Below are 20,606 nucleotides of genomic sequence, written 5' to 3'. Positions count from 1 at the left end.
TGGCCCCTCCCAGACTGACCCCTCCCAGCCTGGCCCCTCCCAGACTGGCCCCTCCCAGACTGGCCCCTCCCAGACTGACCCCTCCCAGCCTGACCCCTCCCAGACTGGCCCCTCCCAGACTGGCCCCTCCCAGCCTGACCCCTCCCAGACTGGCCCCTCCCAGACTGGCCCCTCCCAGACTGGCCCTGCCCGTGGCTGCCGCGCTCCCGAAGTTCTGCACAGTACACCCTGGCTCTACTGCAGGACTCTCCAGGCCTTTTGGGCCACATTGCCAGAGCTCCTTCAGTGGGGTAGGGAGACAAATCGGTCTGAACTGCTCCCTTTAAAAAAGTTTCTATTTTTGTCTCATGTTTTTGATATCAGTATAATTTCCCCAGCGAACTCCCTGATGCTGTTCCTCCCCTTCCCAGAGATCCATCTTACATATTTTTAAAGACAAAAGAAAAGAGAGAAAAAAGCAGCACAATCGATGAACTTACATGCCTGCTCTCTTTTAGCCTCAGTTTCCTCCTCGGGGAAAAAAATGGAGGTAAAAATGTGAGAAGTAACTCACCCCGACAGAGTTGTTCTTCCAGTCAAGTGTAAACATAAGCTAAACCCTGCGAACTTTAAGGCTCTCCATATATGTCACTTGATATTCCAGGATAGCTTTCAAAATCCTTTGCTCTGACCAAGGCAGGATCTACAACAACAATTCTAATAATAAGGGCTTTTGCTTCCTTTCCGGGCACAGGTTTGGTTTTTTTTTTAACTCTTTGCAGTCTGGCTTCCAACTTCATACAACGGAAACTGCTTTCTCTAAAATTACCAACGATCTCTTTATTGCCTTTTCTCAGTCCTCATTGTTGTTGGACTCTCTGAAGCCTTTGACACTGTTGATCACATTCTGCACCTTGATACTCTTCTTTCTGGGTTTCCATGACTATTCTATTCTAGTTCTTTTACTTGTCTGACCGCTTCTTTATCTCCTTTCTTCCTGTGGTCCCCATAAGGCTCTGTTCTGGACTCTCTTCTTTTCTCCCTCTGTACTATTTCACTAGGTAACCTCATCAGCTTATATCTCTATGCATCCCCTACCATCTCTATGTATTCTGTGCAGTGCACTCTTAGATCTACTTGTCCTAGTCTCTCTCCTGACCTCCAGTCTTTCACTCCAACAACTGGTTGGATATCCCCTAAACATTCTAAACTCAACATGTCCAAAACTGTCCCCCACCAAACCTTCCCGTTTTCCTAATTTCTTGTTAATGTTGAGGGTATCACCATCTTCTCAGTTCCCTAGGTACATATTCTTCTGCCTCGTCTCTCTCCCTCTCTCTCTTCCCCTCTCTGTCTCCCCCCATATCTAATCAGTTGCCAACACCTATCATTTCTGTATTTGAAACATTGCTTCTATATGTCCCTGTCTCTGAGACTACCTCTAATTTATATGTCTTGTTTGTACGTATTTGTTGGCATGTTCTTTCCTGTTAGACTGTGAGCTCCTTTAGAGCAGGGACAGTTTTTTGCCTTTTTTTTTTTTTTTGATTCCCCAATGCTTAGTTAGCATAGTGCCTGAAACATAGAAAATGCTTAGTAAATACTTGTTAGCTTTCTGATTTGAACCTTACAAACTCTTTTGAGGGTATTTCTATTATCATTGTCCCTATTTTACAAAAGATAAAACAAATTCTGAGAGAAAGCAAGCTGTCCATGGTCACATAAAAAAATAAGGATTCAAGGAAGTATTTAAATCCTTCTCTTATTGACTAATTGGTAGGTGTTATTGTTGTACTCAATTTACAAATGAGGAAGTTAAAGCTAAATTTAAATCATACAGTCATAGCTGTCCAAGGTAGGATTTAAGCTCAAGTCTGACTGATTCCAAGTTTGTTGTTTAGTCCTGTCTGTCCAATGTGCCACCTATCTTCATTCCAGTTTTAGGCACTAAAAACTATGCTATCTAGCTGCCTAACCTCTGAGGTAAACAGGGCTTTTTTCAGGAAGTTTCTCAGAAGGAGTAGTGACCCAGGTTACCAGTGGCTCCAGTTATTTGGGTAACAGCAATTTCAAATTATAGAATGGTGGAAAACCAGCTCCTAGATAACCTTGAGTTTTGCATATTAGTAGTTAATGGTAAAATATACACAGATAGATTAGCTCAGTTCATCAATCTCTAGAAAGATGTCATCACTGTTCATTGCAGAAGCACAATGTTCTATAGCTTTTTTTCTCTACTTTGTCTCATAGGAGACCAATTAGGAACTCCATTTTGGAGCTTATGGTTTAAGCTATGAGGTGTTGGTCTAAAACTAATTGCTACTAGATTGCTGTTAAATTTTCTAAGAAGTTTAGTCTTTGGGTTTGTGAAACACAATGTTACTATATTTGTTTGCTTTTTTGCTATTGTTGTCCTTCATTCTGGAAGAGGACCAAAATGACATCACTATGCTAGAGTCAAATTTCATTGTATCCAACTATGGCTGATGAGACCAATACAAGCATGGAATGCTCTACTACAGGTCCAACACAAATAGTCTAAGTTTGGGATGGATACTTTAAATTTGATCATCCTGCATTTCCTTTGAGCTGTTTCAATTCTGCTATTGTATGCTTAATTTGATCCCCCAATAGATTCTGCCTCTTTCTTAATGGCCAGTACCAAATTGGTTTCATGACAACTGTTTTGTAATACAGTTTGAGATCTAATGGTGATAGCCACCTTCCTCCCCCACCTTCACAGATATTTTTTCATCATTATCCTTGAGATTCTTGATCTTTAGTTTATTTTGTATGGAATTTATTAATTATTTTTTCCAGTTCTAGAAAATATTACTTTGGCAATTTTATTAGTACAACTCTAAATATGTAAATTAATTTGGTTATATCATTTTTATTATATTTTATTATATTGGCTCAACTTACCTATGAACAATTCATCTTTTTCCAATCATTTAGGTTGGTTAGGTTCATATAAACCAGAGGTAAACTTTTAAATGTACTCCCAAATATCTTATAGATTCTGTAGAATTTTTGAATGGGATTTCTCTTTCAAGTTCTTCCTGTTGATTTTTTGTTAGTTATATGTAGAGATGCTGATGATTTATGTCAGTTTATATTGTATCCTACAAATTTATTCAAGTTATTAGTTAAATTAATTTTTGAATTTACTCTCCAGGTTGTGGACTGATCTTACCATTCTGGAAAGCAATTTGGAACTATGCGTACCCTTTGATCCAGCAACACCACTTCTAGGTCTATATATCAAAGAGATCATAAAAAAGAGAAAGGGACCTAGACATACAAAAATATTTATACTAGCTCTTTTTGTGGTGGCAAAGAATTGGAAATTGAGGGGATGTCTGTCAGCTGGGGAATGACTGAACAAGTCATGGCATATGAATGTAGTGGAATACTGTTGTGTTGTAAGAAATGATGAGCAGGAGAATCTCATAAAAACCTAGAAAAATTTGCATGAACTGATGCTGAGTGAAGTGAGCAGAACCAGGAGAACATTGTGCACAGTAACAGTAACATTGTTTGATGATCAACTTTGATAGCCTTAGCTCTTCAGCAATACAATGATCTTAAATAGTGTGACATTAATATAATGTTAATAGGAGTTAAAAGATCTTCCCTGCCCATTAATAGGCCTCAGGTAGAGTCCATTAAGGGAAGCTTGATTAGAGGAGACTTGTTTTGTAGGAAGACCCATACCTTTTGTTAATTGCTAATGAGGCACTGGATCACAAGGGCTCTCTGGCTCTGAAAAGTGTATATATACTCTGAGGTAAGGTTGTGTTTGGGGGGCCTTACTCTTTGGAAGAAGATACATGTGCTAGATAAGACTCTGGGCAGCTGTTAAGGAGTACCCTGCCCTTGAAAAACCTAGATATTGGTCCTTCTTTCTCTGACAACTATGTATGTGTGTAATGGTCAGACAGTTGGATCTGTCTGTTGATCTTTGATGCATGTATTGCATAGGGTAAGACGTTTAGAAACCCTGTCTGTTGGTCTTTATTTCTCAGCTTGTATTTTCTCTGTTGGTATATGTGATTAAAGAAGACTGTTAACCCCTCAAAGTTGCTTTCCTTTTAGAAAAGCAGATCTGAGAACCTGTATTAGCAGGCCATCTTGGATGTGTTAGGGTACTTGCTGCTACAGATAGTTCCAAAAGACTCATGATGGAAAATGCTATCCACATCCAGAGAAAGAATTATGGAATCTTAATGCAGATTGAAATATACTATTTTCACTTTTTTGGGTTTTTTTTGTGGTTTTTCCCTTTTGTTCTGATTCTTCTTTCACAACATGACTAATGTGGAAATGTGTTTAATATGATTGTACATGTATAGCCTATATCATATTGCTTTCTGTCTTGGGGAGAGGGGAGGGAAGGAAGAGAGAAAAAAATTTGGAACTCAAAATCTTATAAAAGTGAATGATGGAAACTATCTTTATATGTAACTATAAAAAATAAAACACTATTAAGTGGAAAAAGAAGTAAATTGACTCTCCAGAGTTCCTATATACAGTCATATCATTTGTTAAAAGTGGTTTCTTCTTTACCTCTTCTTACTCTCTCAATTTCTCTCTCCTTTTTGTCTTACTGTTATAGCTATCATTTCTTGAACTATGTTAAATAATAGTGGTAATAATGGGTAGTCTGGCTTTATTCTTGATACTATTGAAAAGGCTCCTGACTTGTCTATTACATGTAAGTTTTGCTCTTAGATTTAGGTAAATACTATTCTATTAATGAAATTTCTTAACCTATGATTGTGAATTTTTAATAGAAATTAACAAAGGATTTTGTCAAAATTCTTTTCAGCATCTCGATAAAATTACATGGTTTTTATTATTTATGTGACAAAAGTTATATTTATGATCTTTCTTAAGTTGAACCAATCTGGCATTCCTGGTAATAAATCCATCTAAGTCATAGTGTATAACCTTTCTAATATGTTATTATAGCCTACTTGCTAATATTTTATTTGAAGATTTTGTTTTAAGGTCCATTAGGGATATTGTTCTATAGTTTCCTTTTTCTGTTTTCTCTCTCAAGGAAACATTGTAATTGCAAAAATAAGAACTCATGAAGTTCTGAAATGAAGGTCTTTTCTAGGTCTTCTTTAGTTGTGGGAAAAAGGTTATAGAACAGAATCAAAAGCTGGGCAACTGTAAAAGGAAGCAAAGTAGAATTTTTTTGCTGCTATTCTGGATTGAGTTTTAGCTAGTCAAGTGCCTTTCATTGCAGCTTGTCTTTTATTGAATCAATCAAGAAACTTGGATTGGAAAACAGTATATACATATATATGTGTGTATATATACACATATTATACACACACACACACACACACACACAGAGACATACACCCTTATATTATTACTTGGAGAGCTGAAGAGAGCAGTCAGAAGCAGAGCTGAGAGCGAGAAGCAACTATGAATGGACTAGGGGAACTTGTTTGTGGGAAGGCCTAACAGAAAGAATGTTTGTGATGTTGGGAGCCCTGTCTGTTCATCTATGTTATTCTTCAGACAGAAGCCCTGTCTGTTGATCTGTGTTAATTTCTCAAACAGAAGTCCTTTCTGTTGATCTTTTTGAATGAATTGAGATGATGGTACTGGTAATGTGTATAAATATTATTATAGCCCCGTTAAGCTTTATTTTACTAGAAACAGAAGCTGCAGGCAGGAGCCCCTAGAATCTGCCATTAGGCAGAAGCAGGAAGAGTTTGGAGTGGAACAGTCCCCATGAGCTGAGACAAGGAGCAGGAGCAGACAGCTGTCTCTGTGTGAACCCAGGCAAGAGCTGGGAGCAGTTGGCCCATAGAGGAGGAGCTGTGGGATTTGGAAGTCAGCCTCGAGTCATGATGAGAGAGGACTTTACTTGGACACTGTGTATTGATTAAGGAGGTTGTTCTTACGGTGACCTAGGGGTGATGGTGTAGTATTCTCTGCTACCCCTTTAAGGATACATTGTGCTAGGGAAGACCCTAGCCTGGGACCCTCTGACTTTGGAAATGCAATGATATATACTATGCACCATGTGACTCACTGAGTGTTATGAGATACATATATGTATTAGATGATATGCTTTGCTTAAGGATGCTGCTATGAATGTTATGCTTTACTTTATTGAACAATGCTTAGATTATTGCTGAATAAATAGAGAGTTTATTATACTGTACAATTAGACCCTTAAAATCATTCACAGTAGCAGTCCTTAGATGTGCTGCCATGATTGGCATTACAGCAGCTGATTGGATATGGTGTGATGAGGGAGAGTGAAGAGTCAAGCATGATTCTAAGACTATGCATCTACAGAAACAGGAAGGTTAGAAAGGGGTTAAATTTAAAAGGAAAGATCATGATGAAAGTCCATGAGTGCCTGGCTAATGACAAGGTCATTGAAATGGGCTTCCTTTCTTTCTTAAACAGGAGAGTAATATAATTAAATTTATTCTTTAGAAAGATTTATTTGACAGTGGTATGTAGCATTAAATGAAAGGAAAGAATCTTTGAGCAGGGAGGTTTCTGGGGAAAATTATTGCAGTAGACCAAGGATGAGTTATGAAGACCTAAAGTAATGGCAAAAATGAAATAGAAGGAGAAAATTTTGGAAAAATAACCAACCGAATTTTGGTGACCAGATATCAGGAGAGAAGGAACAGTTTAAGATTATTCTGAAGTTTCAAAAGCAAGTGGCTAAGAAAAATGGTGGTACCATTAACAGAAACTGTGAAATCAGGACAAGTTGGGTTGGACATCAGATAATTTCAGGTTTAAGTATGGGATCTTAGAATTTTAGAGTTGAAAGTGACACCACCAGTTTTCAGAGGAGGAAATTAAAGATACCCGTAGTCATATGAAAAAAAATGCTCCAAATCACTAGAGATTAGATACAAATTAAAATAACTCTGAAGTACCACATCACATCTATCAGATTGGCTAACATAACAAAACAGGAAGATGATAAATATTGGGGAAGATGTGGGAGAGTTGGAACACTAATTCATTTATTGGTGGAGTTGTGAGCTGATCCAGCTTTTCTGGAGAGCAATTTAGAACTATGCCCAAAAGGCTATAAAAATGTGCTTACTGTTTGACCCAGCAATATTACTTCCCAATACAATATTGTATCCCAAAGAGATGTTCAAAATAGGAAAAGGCAGAGCCAAGGTGGTGGAGTGTAAGGACAGACCTGCTGTGGCTCTCCCCCCAAAGCCCATAAAATACCTGCAAAAATGACTCTAAATAAATTCTAGAGCAGCAGAAGCCACAAAACAACAGAGTGAAAGAGATTTCCAGCCAACAGCAGCCTGGAAGGCTGACAGGAAAGGTCTATTGCACCGGGCTCAGAACAAGAGCTATGTGGCATGGCAGGGACAGGACTGGAGCATCCTTTAGGGTACAGAATCCCAGGTAGCAGCTGTGGTTCCCAGATTCCTTAAACCATAAATGCCAGAGACAGCTTCAAAAGTCAGAAAGGTCTTTCACTTGGGTCAGAAGGGAACAGTGGCCCCAGGTGGCTGCAGTGTCCATTTTTGGAGCCATTGGCCTAAAGACTCTGGAGGAATCAAGTGACTGATCTGAATCTCAGCCTTGAGAGGTGGCCCTAGGGTGAAGAGGAGTGCTGGTGTGCTGGAGTTGGTTATGGCTGTGGAGAGGGAACCTTGCTTATTGATCCTGGGCAGAAAAACTTGTGGTTGCTCCCAGATCAGAGTGCAGGCCAGGAGAGGAGTAAATTCCTCTCCCTTGATTGTGCCACCTTGAAGGAACTGAGAATTTACAGGTCCCTAGAGTATACCCTCACTTGATAAAGGACTAAAAAGTCAAGTCATTGGCTGGGAAAATGCCCCCTAAAGGGAAAAAAATAAGACTATAGAAGGTTACTTTCTTGGTGAACAGGTGTTTTCTTCCATCCTTTCAAGTGAGGAAGACCAAAGCATACCATTAGAGGAAGACATAAAAATCGATGCTTCTTCATCCAAAACCTCCAAAATAAATTTGCAATGGTCTCAGGCCATGGAAGAGCTCAAAAGAGATTTTGAAAATCAAGTAAGAGAGGTAGAGGAAAAATTGGGAAGAGAAATGAGAGTGATGTGAGAAAATCATAAAAAGTGAGTCAACAGTCAAAAAAATGCTAAAGAAAATAACACCTTTAAAAATAGACTAAGCCAAATGGCAAAAGAGGTCCAAAAAGTCAATGAAGAGAAAAATGCTTTAAAAAACAGAATTAGCCAAATGGAAAAGGAGGTTCAAAAGCTCACTGAAGAAAATAGTTCTTTAAAAATTAGAATGGAGCAGATGGAAGCTAATGATTTTATGAGAAACCAAGAAATTATAAAACAAAACCAAAAGAATGAAAAAAATTGAAGACAATGTGAAATATCTCATTGGAAAAACACCTGACCTGGAAAATAGATCTAGGAGAGATAATTTAAAAATTATTGGTCTGCCTGAAAACCATGATCGAAAAAAGAGCCTGGACACCATCTTTCATGAAATTATCAAGGAAAACTGCCCTGATATTCTAGAACCAGAGGGTAAAATAGAAATTGAAAGAATTCACTGATCACCTCCTGAAAGAGATCTGAAAAGAAAAAACTCCTAGGAATATTATAGCCAAATTTCAGAGTTCCCAGATCAAGGATAAAATATTGAAAGCAGTCAGAAAGAAACAATTCAAGTATTATGAAAATACCTTCAGGGTAACACAAGATCTAGCTGCTTCTGTTGCATTAAGGGATCAAAGGGCTTGGAATATTATATTCCAAAAATCAAAGGAAGTAGGATTAAAACCAAGAATCACTTTCCCAGCCAAACTGAGTACAATGCTTCCAGGGGGGAAAATGGTCATTCAGTGAAATATAGGACTTTCATACATTCTTGATGAAAATACCAGAGCTGAATAGAAAATTTGACTTTCAAACACAAGAATCAAGAGAAGCATGAAAAGGTAACCAGGAAAGAGAAATCATAAGGGACTTACTAAGGTTGAACTGTTTACATTCCTACATGGAAAGACAATATTTGTAACTCTTGAAACTGTTCTCAGAATTTGGGTAGTTGGAGGGATTACGTACATATAGACAGAGGGCATAGGGTGAGTTGAATAGGAAGAGATGATATCTAAAAAAATAAAATTAAGGGGTGAGAGAGGAATGTATTGGGAGAAGAAAGGGAGAAATAGAATGGGGCAAATTATCTCTCATAAAAGAGGCAAGAGAAAGCATTTTCAATGGAAGGGAAAAGAGAGGTGAGAGGGAAAAAGTGAAGCTTACTCTCATCACATTTGGCTTAAAGAGGGAATAATATGCACACTCAATTTGGTATAAAAATCTATCTTACTCTACAGGAAAATAGAGTAGAAGGGGATAAGTGGGCTGTGGGAGGGTGATAGAAGAGAGGACAAATGGGAGGAGGGGATAATTAGAAGTAAACACTTTTGGGGAGAGACAAGGACAAAGGAGACTACAGAACAAATGGGAGACAGGATAGGATGGAGGGAAATATAGTTAGTCTTTCACAGCATGACTATTATGGAAGTCTTTTGCATAACTACACATAAATAACCTATATTGAATTGCTTGCCTTCACAGTGGGGATGTGTGGGGAGGGAGGGAGGGAGAGAAGTTGGAACTCAAAGATTTAGGAATGAATGTTGAGAATTGTTTTTGTATGCAACAGGGAAACAAGAAATACAGGTAGTGGGGTATAGAAATCTATCTTGCCCTACAAGAAAAGAGAGAAGATAGTATAATGGAAGGGAGAGGTGTGATAGAAGTGAGGGCAGATTGGGGGATGGGGTAATCAGAATGCACAGTGACTTGGGGGTGGGGAGGGGAGAGATGGGGAGAAAATTTGGAACTCAAAATCTTGTGGAAATGAATGTTGAAAATTAAAAAATTATTCAATTAAAAATTTGGGAAAGGACCCACATGTACAAAAATATTTATAGCAGCTCTTTCTGTTGTGACCAAGAATTGCAAATCAAGGGAAATGTCCATCAGTGGCTGAACAAGTTGTGGTATTTGAAAGTGATGGAATACTATTGTGCTATAAGAAATGAAGAACAGGTAGACTTCAGAAAAACCTGGAAAGACTTATATGAACTGATCCTAAGTGAAATGAGCAGAACCAGGAGAACATCATACACAGGAACAGCTACAGTGTGCAAAGACTGTTTCTGATAGACTTAGCCCTTCACAGCAATGCAAGGATCTAAAACATTTTTAAAAGACTTTGATGCAAAATGCCATCCACATCCAGTGAAAGAACTATGCAGTCAGAATGCAGAATGAAGCAGACTGTTTTCTCCTTTGTTACATTTTGTTTTGTTTTTTTCTCATGATTTCTTCCATTTGTCTCAGTTTTTCTATGCGACATGACTAATGTGAAAATGTGTTTAATTAGAATGTAAGTATAGAACCCACATAACCTCCTATCTTAGAGAGGGAGAGAAAATTTAAAACATGTGGAAGTGATGGCTGCAAACTCAATACAAATTAATGGTATAGTGCCAATGTGACATACACAGTGCCTCTGGTGGCTATGAATATGCCAGTGTAATTCTGAATCACAAAATATAACAGATTCTGTACATGGAAGACAGAATGAAAACATTCATTTAAACACCAGAAAGCCAAATCCATCATAGCAACAAAAAATACACAATATAACAAAGACATACACATATACAACCTATGCAATAACAATGCAGGGGGCATCTCCATCCTTCCTGCTAGAACCTTCCCACAAATGAACACTCACAGTTCGCTGCATGCTTCCTCCCTCTCCCTCAGCTCTAACTGCTGTGTCCAACTTCCTCTCAGCTCTGCTCCACCCATTTGCCAAGCTCTTCCCACCACAGACTCATATGACAGGCTTCCATGTGACTCAAGCAGGTCACCTGGGCCACTGGATGGGAAATATCTTCCCATTATGCAAAAGTGAACAATACAGCTTAGTATTTTGGATCACTAGGAGAGGGTATTGGAGGGTGGGAGTTTGTTAATCATTAGGGAATGTGCTAGGGTGGTTTTATCAGTATAGCTATTCAAAGCCTCAGGGTAGAGTCCTTTCAGGATGTAGGCAATTTAGCAAGGAAGCCAGGCTAGGCAATCTGTGAGTGTTGTTACAGGTAACTCAAAGGGTAATGGAGATATCAATGGTTGTTTCAAGTAGACTTCAGCATGTATCTATCAATGATCCATGCTCAAGAAGTGGTTTAAGGAATATCATTGAGGAAGTATATGATTGGAAAAGGAGATCTTTTGATATATGATTGGCCCTGAGTGTAGTACTGATACTCTTGAAATTTAAAAATAACTAGAAGTAGGCCTGAAGCACATTAAGTTAATCCTTTGATAGGTTTCTTGGGAGAACATGAATAAGAATTGCACAGAATAGGAAGGTGTAGATGGGTTGTATTCTCTGCAGGCAAAGGAAATATTTAGATCTTTGAGAATTTTTTCATTGAAGATGAGGATGAAAATTACAGTAAGGGACACCAGTTCTTTAGCCCATTTCCTCATCTATAAAATGAAGGGGTTGGACTATGTTATCTCTAAGATCTATGAATTTTATTAATAGTTTAGCTATCTAAAAGAAGGCTTGTTAGTAGAAAAGTAGTGAAAACCCTTTTTGTATGTTTAGATAAGCCCTAAAGCAGTTCATTCATTGAAGTTCCTGGAGTTGTTATTTTAATAATCTGATAGCTACATTTCACTGTAATTGGTTTCCTCTTTAATGCTATGTATTTCATTTTATTAAAAACATTATTCTGAGAAGGAATCCATAAATTTCATGAAATTGTCAAAGAATTCCATGACACAAAATGCTTAAGAACTTTTGTTGTTAAGAGAAGGAACAGATTATATAAATGGCTGAATTTTGTATCCAGTGCCAAGTAATAGATTAAATTTAAGTAGACAAGCAGAATATAAAATACATTTCCCTGTGCTGTGGAGCTATACCCAGGGGATCATTCGTTTTTAATGTATTTAGAGTTTCAGTATGTTATTTGTACTTAATGTTAATCAGTAAGCATTTATTAAGCACTTACTATGTGCCAGACACTATGCATAGTGTCTAGGCACTGGGGATATAAGCACAAAGAATGAAATAATCCTTACTAGTAAAAGGAGTATAAAGTTCATTGTAATGGAGGAGACTACAAGCACACGCAGTTTATATATGTACATATATATTTTACATATTATATGTATAGATAGCATAAATATAAAGTGAATGCATATAAATATATCGAGTATTATTGTTTTATCCAAAATCTTTTCATTATTTTAGATAATTCTAAACCATTTTTTAAACAATGTCTGTCAATTTAAATCTTGAAAATTATTAGGAAAATATTATTGACTTAATAGAAGTTTACTTTTTAGTCAGTTTCTCTGAGTATTGAATATTGGAATATTGGCGTTAGCAGTTTGTCCTTAAAAAAAATACAACATCTAGAAAACAAAGTCAAATTTGGAAGGTGTTTGGGTTTCCTATGTTCCACAAAATAATGAAATCAGTTTCTGGAAAAAAAATCATTTAGGAATTTTCTAACACCCTTAGTTATAACTCAAAGAAAATATTTTATTTAGACTTTACTCTGTTATACTAGTAAATATTTTCTTTCATGTTAATTTATTTTTCCATTTTAAAAGGCATCTATCTAATCATGTGCAAAATTCTGTTTCTCTTAGATTTGCAACAGCTGTGAAAAAGTTCAGTTTCCTGAATCCACTTTTAATTTTTAGTGGAGACTGCTTAAATCCTTCAGTATTAAGTACAATAACAAAAGGAAAACACATGATTCCTATTTTAAATGAATTAGGAGTACAGTTTGCAGTCTTTGGTAAGTAAATATAATTTTCATTGAAATTCATAAAATACTCTATATGAGCAATATTTTTAGGTTGTTTCCCTTGTAAGACAAAAGCCTGATCAATCCCATGAGTGGTAATACATAATATCCTATTTTTAAATTTAAATATTATGCTGTTCTTTCTACATTGTCAAATTATTGGAAGAAAAATGTATAAGTTAATTATGTAGAATTAGGGAGCAACTATCATTTCATTTATTTTAGAAATAGAGAGGGAAGGGCTCTTGAAGATAATTTGAACCAAACTATAGTTGACATGTAAATCCCATCTGAAGCATTCCCAACAAGTGATCAGCCAGCTTTTTTTTTGAAGACCTCCCTATCACCCATGTCATCCCATTTTATGATGCTAAGGTTTTAATTGTTTGGGTGTTTTTCTATATATTGACCTCAAATCTCCTTTCCTGTCACTTTTACCCAGTGATATTAATTTTGTTTTCTGGGGTTGACCAGGCAGGTAAAAAAGGCTTCATGTGACTAAATATTTGAAGACACTTGGGACTCATTAAGAACAAATGTTGCCAAAGTATTCTCAATTCTTTCTTTCTTTTCTTGACAGCATTTCTAAATACATAGATCAAGAAATTCTGTCAATATAACATATTTGCATTTATGGTTTCTCTTACTTCCTTTTAAAAAAATATGAGTATGTTTTATTGATTCTTTTTGTTTTTACATTATAGTCATTTCTGAATATACAGCTCTTGTGCCATATTAGTTCTCCCTTCTAACATTACTTTGTGTCACCTAGAGTGTAAACTTCCACGTCTGTGCCACTTGCAACTTTAAGAACCATACCATTTATGTTTTTTGTCCAAGTAAGTGATAAAAATGTTTAATAGGGCACTGGGGGGAGGGAGGATGGAGCCAAGATGGTGGAATGAGAGCAACTGCTCAAGTAAGCTCTTAGATAAACTCCTTCAGTTACCTCTAAAAAGAGAACCTGACCAAATTTTGGAGGTGCAGAATCCAATAGGAGACAGACTGTGGCAGATTCAAAGCCCAGGACATACTGGAAGGTCGACGGGAAGGATCTGTTCCTTGGAGGTGAAAGTGTCCACAGCATAAAGCACAGCATATCCTGCCATGGCACAGCAGAGAGGGAAAGCCCCAGGGCTGCCTGAGCCAGCAGCAGAACAGCAGACTGGCAGCCTAGGGCTGGACACCAGCGGAGCTGAGGGAATGACAGCCGCTGAGCCTGAGGTATCAGCCGCAGCCACTCCTGAGACTTTTACCCTGTAGATTAAACATATGTAAGTCACTTACTTTAACTTCTGGGGTCAAAATGACAAAATGATCAGTAAATGCTCTTTCCCCCTCCCCTTGTTGACCTCAAAAGAAGCATAAAATATTTCCCCAGAATAATCCTAGATCAGTGGGATCAGCAAAAGGGAAAAACAGTCTTGTAGCACCTGAGGCTAGGAAAATCGCTAAAGAATATTCCTCTTACTGTGGCAGAGGAATGGAACTGTCCCAGACAGCCAGAGTTCCCAGGGGGCAGAGCCTCTCACTAGGACCTCAGCACGACAGGGGAAATGGGAAGACAATAGAGCAGCCAGGATCACCAAGTGCTGAGCTTGCCTTTGCTCTAGTACAGCTGAAGAAATCTCTGGTGACCAGACCATTCCTCCCCCAAACTTAACAAGCTAGCTCCAGCGCTAATCTAGGGGAATAAAAAACAAAAAGAAAAAAATACACCTGCCCTTTGCCTTCTCACACCAGCCAGCTCAACATCAGGTTCTCCAGCTTCTAGCAGAACCAGAGGCCACAATACACAAAGCATCATCATCATGAGTAAGAAGAAGCAAGGCAAGAAGGAAAAGACCATAGACTCTTTCTATGGGGACAAGAACTAAAGCATGAATACCAAAGATGACAGTATTGAGATGGTACTCCCATCTGAAACTTTAAAAGGAACTATGAATTGTTCACAGGTGGAAAGAGCTCTCCTGGAACAGCTGAAGAAGGAAATAGAAGAAAAACTGGCCAATGATTTTAAAACTATGAAAAAAGAATTCTGTGAAGAGAATAGCTCTTTAAAAAGGAAAATTGAACAAATGGAAAAGGAAACACAAAACCTAACTTGGAAAATTGGACAAATGGAAACGGAAGTACAAAAACTAATTGGAGAAAATAATTCTTTAAAAGGAATAATTGGACAGATGGAAAAGGAGGTGCAAAAGTTAACTGAAGAAAACAATTTGATAAAAATGAGAATTGGGCCAGTAGAAACTAATGACTCTATGAGACAGCAAGAATCAGTCAAACAGAATCTAAAGAATGAAAAGACAGAAGAAAATGTAAAATACCTAATTGGAAAAACAACTAACCTGGAAAATAGATTCAGGAGAGAAAATTTAAGAATTATTGACCTACCAGAAAGCCACAATGAAAAAAAAGAGTCTGGACAATGTCTTCCCAGAAATCATCAAGGAAAACTGCTCAGAAATGCTAGATCCAGAGGGCAAAATAATCATCAAAAGAATCCACTGTTCACCTCCCAAAAGGGATCACAAACTAAAAGCCCCAAGAAATATTGTTACCAAATTCCACAACTATCAAGTGAAGGAGAAGATACTACAGGCAGTCAGAAAGAAACCATTCAAATATTGAGGACCTACAGTCAGGGTCACGTAGGACCTTGTGTGACCTTCTACATTAAAAGATTAAAGGACCTGGAATATTCCATAAGGCAAAGGAGCTGGGACTACAGCCAAGGATCAATTACCCATCAAAGTTCAGCATAACATTTCAAGCAAGGAGATGGATATTCAACAAAATAAGGGATTTCCAGACCTTTGACAGAAAGGTTGGAACTCGATAGAAAATTTGATCTTCAAACACAGGTCTCAAGAGAGGCTTAAAAGGTAAACAGAGAAAAAGAAAAACTTGTTACTCAATTTGGGCAAACTGTTTACCTCCCTATAAGGGAAGATGATATTTGTTAATATTGAGAATTGTACATCTATTCTGATATATAAAAGGGATATACATAGATAGAGGAAACAGTTATAAAGTAAATGATGTGATGATAAAAATGTGATTCAAGCATGTGAAGGGTTTGGAACAGGAGATGTGAAAAGGAGGAAGCAGAAAATGGTAAATTACATCACAGGAAGAAGTACAAAATTATAGTAGAGGTAAAGAGGGGAGGGAGATGAGCATTGCTTGAGAGGTACTCTTATCTGATTTGTTTCAAGGAGGGAACAATAAACTTAAGTATATAAATCTAACTATCTCTATAGGCAGTAGGAGTAGGAAGGGGGAAGAAAGGGGAAGGGAAGCAAAAGGGAGGGAAGAAGTAGTAAGGGTAAAGGGGAGTAAAAGGGAGGGGAGCTGAAGGAAGGAAGGAAAGACTGCAGGAGGTGGTGGTGAAAAGAAAAACTCTATTGAGGAGAGGAAGGGAGAACTAAAAGCAAAAACAGTGGGAAAGAGAATGGAGGGGAAGACACAGGTTGTAATCATAACTTTGAATGTGAATGGAATGAACTCTTCCATAAAACAGAGACAGACAGCAGAATGGATTAAAAGCCATGATCCAACAATATGTTGTTTACAAGAAACACATTTGAAACAGAGGGATACACACAGGGTAAAGTAAAAAGTCAAAACAGAATATATTGTGCTTCAGCTGATGTAAGAAAAGCAGGGGTAGCAATTCTAATCTCAGACACAACAAAAGCAGAAATAGATCTAATAAAAAGAGATAAGGGAGGAAACTATATCCTGCTAAAAGGCACCATAGACAGTGAAGCAGTATCATTACTAAACATGTATGCTCCAAGTGGTATAGCATCCAAATTCTTAGAGGACAGGTTGGGGGAGATGTAGGGAAGAAATAGACAGCACAACTATACTACTGGGGGACCTCAACCTCCCCCTCTCTGAACTTGATAAATCTAACTTCAAAATAAACAAAGAAGTTAAGGAGATGAATAAAAGTATGGATAAGGTAGATTTGATAGATCTCTGAAGAAAATTGAATGGGTATAGAAAGGAATATATCTTTTTCTCACAGTATATGGCACATATACAAAAATTGACCATGTTCTAGGGCATTAAAAACCTCACAATCCAGTGCAGAAAGGCAGAGATAGTCAATGCATCCTTCTCAGATCACAACGCAATAAAAATTGTATGTAATAAAAAGCCATGGAAAGATAAATCAAAAATTAATTGGAAACTAAATAATTTAATCCTAAAGAAGGAGTGGGTTAAACAACAAATCATAGAAACAATCAGCAACTTCAGTCAAGAGAACAACAATAATGAGACAACCTACTGCAAAAGCAGTTCTTAGGGAAAGTTTTATATCTTTGAATGCCTACATGAATAAAATAGAGAAAGAGGAGATCAATGGCTTGGGCAGGCAGCTGAAAAAGCTAGAAAAAGAACAAATTGAAAATCCCCAAGTAAATACTATATTAGAAATACTGAAAAACCAAAGGAGAGATCAATAATATTGAAATTAAGAAAACTAGTGAACTAATAAATAAAACTAATAGTTGGTTTTATGAAAAAAACTAATAAAATTGATAAGCCTTTGGTCAATTTGATTAAAAAAAGAAAACCAAATTACGAATATCAAAAATAAAAGGAGTGAACTCACCTCCAGTGAGGAGGAAATTAAAATAATAATTAGAAATTACTTTGCCCAACTTTATGTCCATAAATTCGACAATCTAAATGAGATGGATGAGTATTTTAAAAAATACAAATTGCCCAGATAAACAGAAGAGAAAGTTGTGTACTTAAACAACCCCATCTCAGAAAAAGAAATTGAACAAGCCATCAGTGAACTCCTTAGGAAAATGTCTCCAGCACCAGACGGATTTACAAGTGAATTCTATCAAACGGTTAAAAAACAATTAATTCCAATACTTTATAGACTATTTGGGAAAATTGGGGAAGGAGTCCTCCCAAATTCTTTCTATGTTACAAATATGGTTTTGATACCTAAACCAGAAAGAGACAAAACACAGAAAGAAAATTATAGACCAATTTCTCTAATGAGTAGAGATGCAAAAATTTTAAATAAGATTTTAGCAAAAAGAATATAGCAGCTTATCATGAGAATAATACATTATGATCAGGTAGGATTCATACCAGGAATGCAGGGCTGGTTCAATATTAGGAAAACTATTAGCATTATTGACCATATCAACAACAAAACTAACAGAAACCACATGATTATCTCAATAGATGCAGAAAAAGCTTTTGACAAAATACAACACCCATTCCTATTAAAAACATTGGAAAGGATAAGAAGAAAGGGAACTTTCCATAAAATAATATGCAGTATCTACCTAAAACTTTCAGCAAGCATTATATGCAAGGGAGAAAAGCTAGATGCATTTCCAATAAGATCAGGGGTGAAACAAGGATGTCTGTTATCACCACTATTATTCAATATGGTACTAGAAATGTTAGCTGTAGCAATTAGACAAGATAAAGAAACTGAAGGAATTAGAATAGGCAAAGAAGAACCTAAGCCATCACTCTTTGCAGATGATATGATGATATGCTTAAGGAATCCCAGAGATTCAAGTAAAAAAAACTTGAAGTAATAAACAACTTTGGCAAATTTGAAGGTTACGAAATAAACCCACACAAATCTTATGCATTTCTATATGTTAATAACAAATCCAATAGCAAGAGATAGAAAGAGAAATCCCATTTAAAGCTAGGGTAGACACTATAAAATATTTGAGAGTTTACTTGCCAAAACAAACCCAGGGACTATATGAACACAATTGCAGGACACTTTTCGCACAAATAAAGTCACATCTAATTAAATGGAAAAACATCAGTTGCTTGTGTGTAGGCCGAGCCAATATAATAAAAATGACAATTCTACCTAAATTAATTTACTTATTTAGTGCCATACCAATTAAACTATCAGATAATTATTTTCTAGAGCTGAAAAAAGTAAAATCAAAATTCATCTGGAAGAACAAAAGGTCCAGAATATCAAGGGGACTAATGAAAAGAAATGCTAGGGAAGGTGGCCTAGAGCTACCAGATTTCAAATTGTATTATAAAGCAGCAATTATCAAAATCACTTGGTCCTGGCTAAGAAACAGAAGGGTAGACAAGTGGAATAGGCTAGGTACTCAAGACACAGTAGGCAATGAATACAGCAATATCCTGTTTGATAAACCCAAGGACCCCAGCTTCTAGGATAAGAACTCACTGCTTGACAAAAATTACTGGGAAAACTGGATTACGGTGTGGTGGAAACTAGGCCAACACTTGACACCATACACAAGAATAAAGTTCAAATGGGTATATGATCTAGGTATAAAGATTGATACTATGGACAGATTGGTGGAGCAAGAAATAGCATATTTATCACATTTATGGAGAATGGAAGAATTTTTGACTAAAGAAGAGATAGAAAGCATTATGAAGTGCAAGATTGATAATTTTGATTACATTAAGCCGAACAGTTTTTGCACGACCAAATCTAATGCAACCAAGACTCAGAGGGATGCAGAAAACTGGGAAAGAATTTTTACAGCTAGTGTCTGTGATAAAGATCTCATTTCTAAAATATATAGAGAACTGAGTCAAATGTACAAAAATACAAGTCATTCCCCAGATGATAAATGGTCAAAGGATATGAACAGGCAGTTTTCCGAGGAAGAAATTAAAGATATATATAGTCATGTGAAAAAATGCTGCAAAGCACTATTGATTAGAGAGATGCAAATCAAAACAACTCTGAGGTATCACATCATACCTATCAGATTGGGAAACATGACAGAACAGGGTGATGATATATGTTGGAGACGATGTGGGAGAGTTGGAACACTAATTTATTGTGGGTGGAACTGTGAGCTTATCCAGCCATTCTGAAGAGCAAGAATTATGGCCAAAGGGCTACGAAAATATGCATACCCTTTGACCTGGCAATATCGCTTCTAGGACTGTATCCCCAAGAGATCATAAAAATTGGAAAGGGTCCCACATGTAGAAAAAGATTTATAGCAGCACTCTTTGTGGTGGCCAAAAACTGGAAATCAAGGGGATGCCCATCAACTGGGGAATGGCTGAATAAATTGTGGTATATTAATGTAAAGGAATACTATTTAAGAAATGATGAAAAGGAAAACTTCAGAGGGGCCTGGAAACACTTATATGATCTGATGCTAAATGAAAGGAGCAAAACCAGGAGAACTTTGTGCACAACAGTGATCACAGTGTGCGAGAGTTTTTTTTCTCATAGACTTGGAACTTCATTGCAGTGCAAGGACTTAAAAAAAATTCCCTATGGTATTTTAAGGCAAAATGCCTTCCACATCCAGAGAAAGAATTATGTAATTCAATTGTAGAATGTAGCAGATCATTTGTGTGTGTGTGTGTGTGTGTGTGTGTGTATTGCATTTTGGTTTGTTAGATGATTTCTCCCATTTTAATTCTTCTACAGAGCATGCCTATATTGAAAATGTGTTTAATAGGAATATATGTATAGAATCTATACAAAATTGTATGCTGTCTCAGGGAGGCAAGGAGGAGATAGGGGAGAGGAAGAGGAAAATAATAATCTAAGTTATATGGTAGTGATTGTAGAACACTGAAAATAAAAAGAAAAAATAAAAATGTTTAATAGCACAGGTCTAAGGATATAGAATCCCTGAGTTATTTCACTGGATATTGTCTTCTAGGTTGACATTAAACCATTAGACTACTCTTTAGGTCTGGCCACATAACCAGGTCTGAATCCATC

At 36.9% G+C, this 20,606-nt stretch overlaps 1 protein-coding gene across 1 annotated transcript in view; it reads left to right on the top strand.

Moving 5' to 3' along the window:
* Nucleotides 1-20,606, top strand: part of LOC140501445 (mannosylglucosyl-3-phosphoglycerate phosphatase-like) — a 69,491-nt gene that overhangs the window by 408 nt on the left and 48,477 nt on the right. The window contains exon 2 of the mRNA XM_072605039.1: nucleotides 12,696-12,847. Coding sequence (XP_072461140.1) covers nucleotides 12,696-12,847 — 152 coding nt within the window. The remainder of the gene's footprint in view (nucleotides 1-12,695; nucleotides 12,848-20,606) is intronic.

The sequence above is a fragment of the Notamacropus eugenii genome, chromosome 4 (genome assembly GCF_028372415.1).
Source record: "Notamacropus eugenii isolate mMacEug1 chromosome 4, mMacEug1.pri_v2, whole genome shotgun sequence".
Lineage (NCBI taxonomy): Eukaryota > Metazoa > Chordata > Mammalia > Diprotodontia > Macropodidae > Notamacropus > Notamacropus eugenii.
The sequence above is the reverse complement of the archived record's forward strand: the minus strand, read 5'-3'. Positions and strand labels throughout refer to the sequence as shown.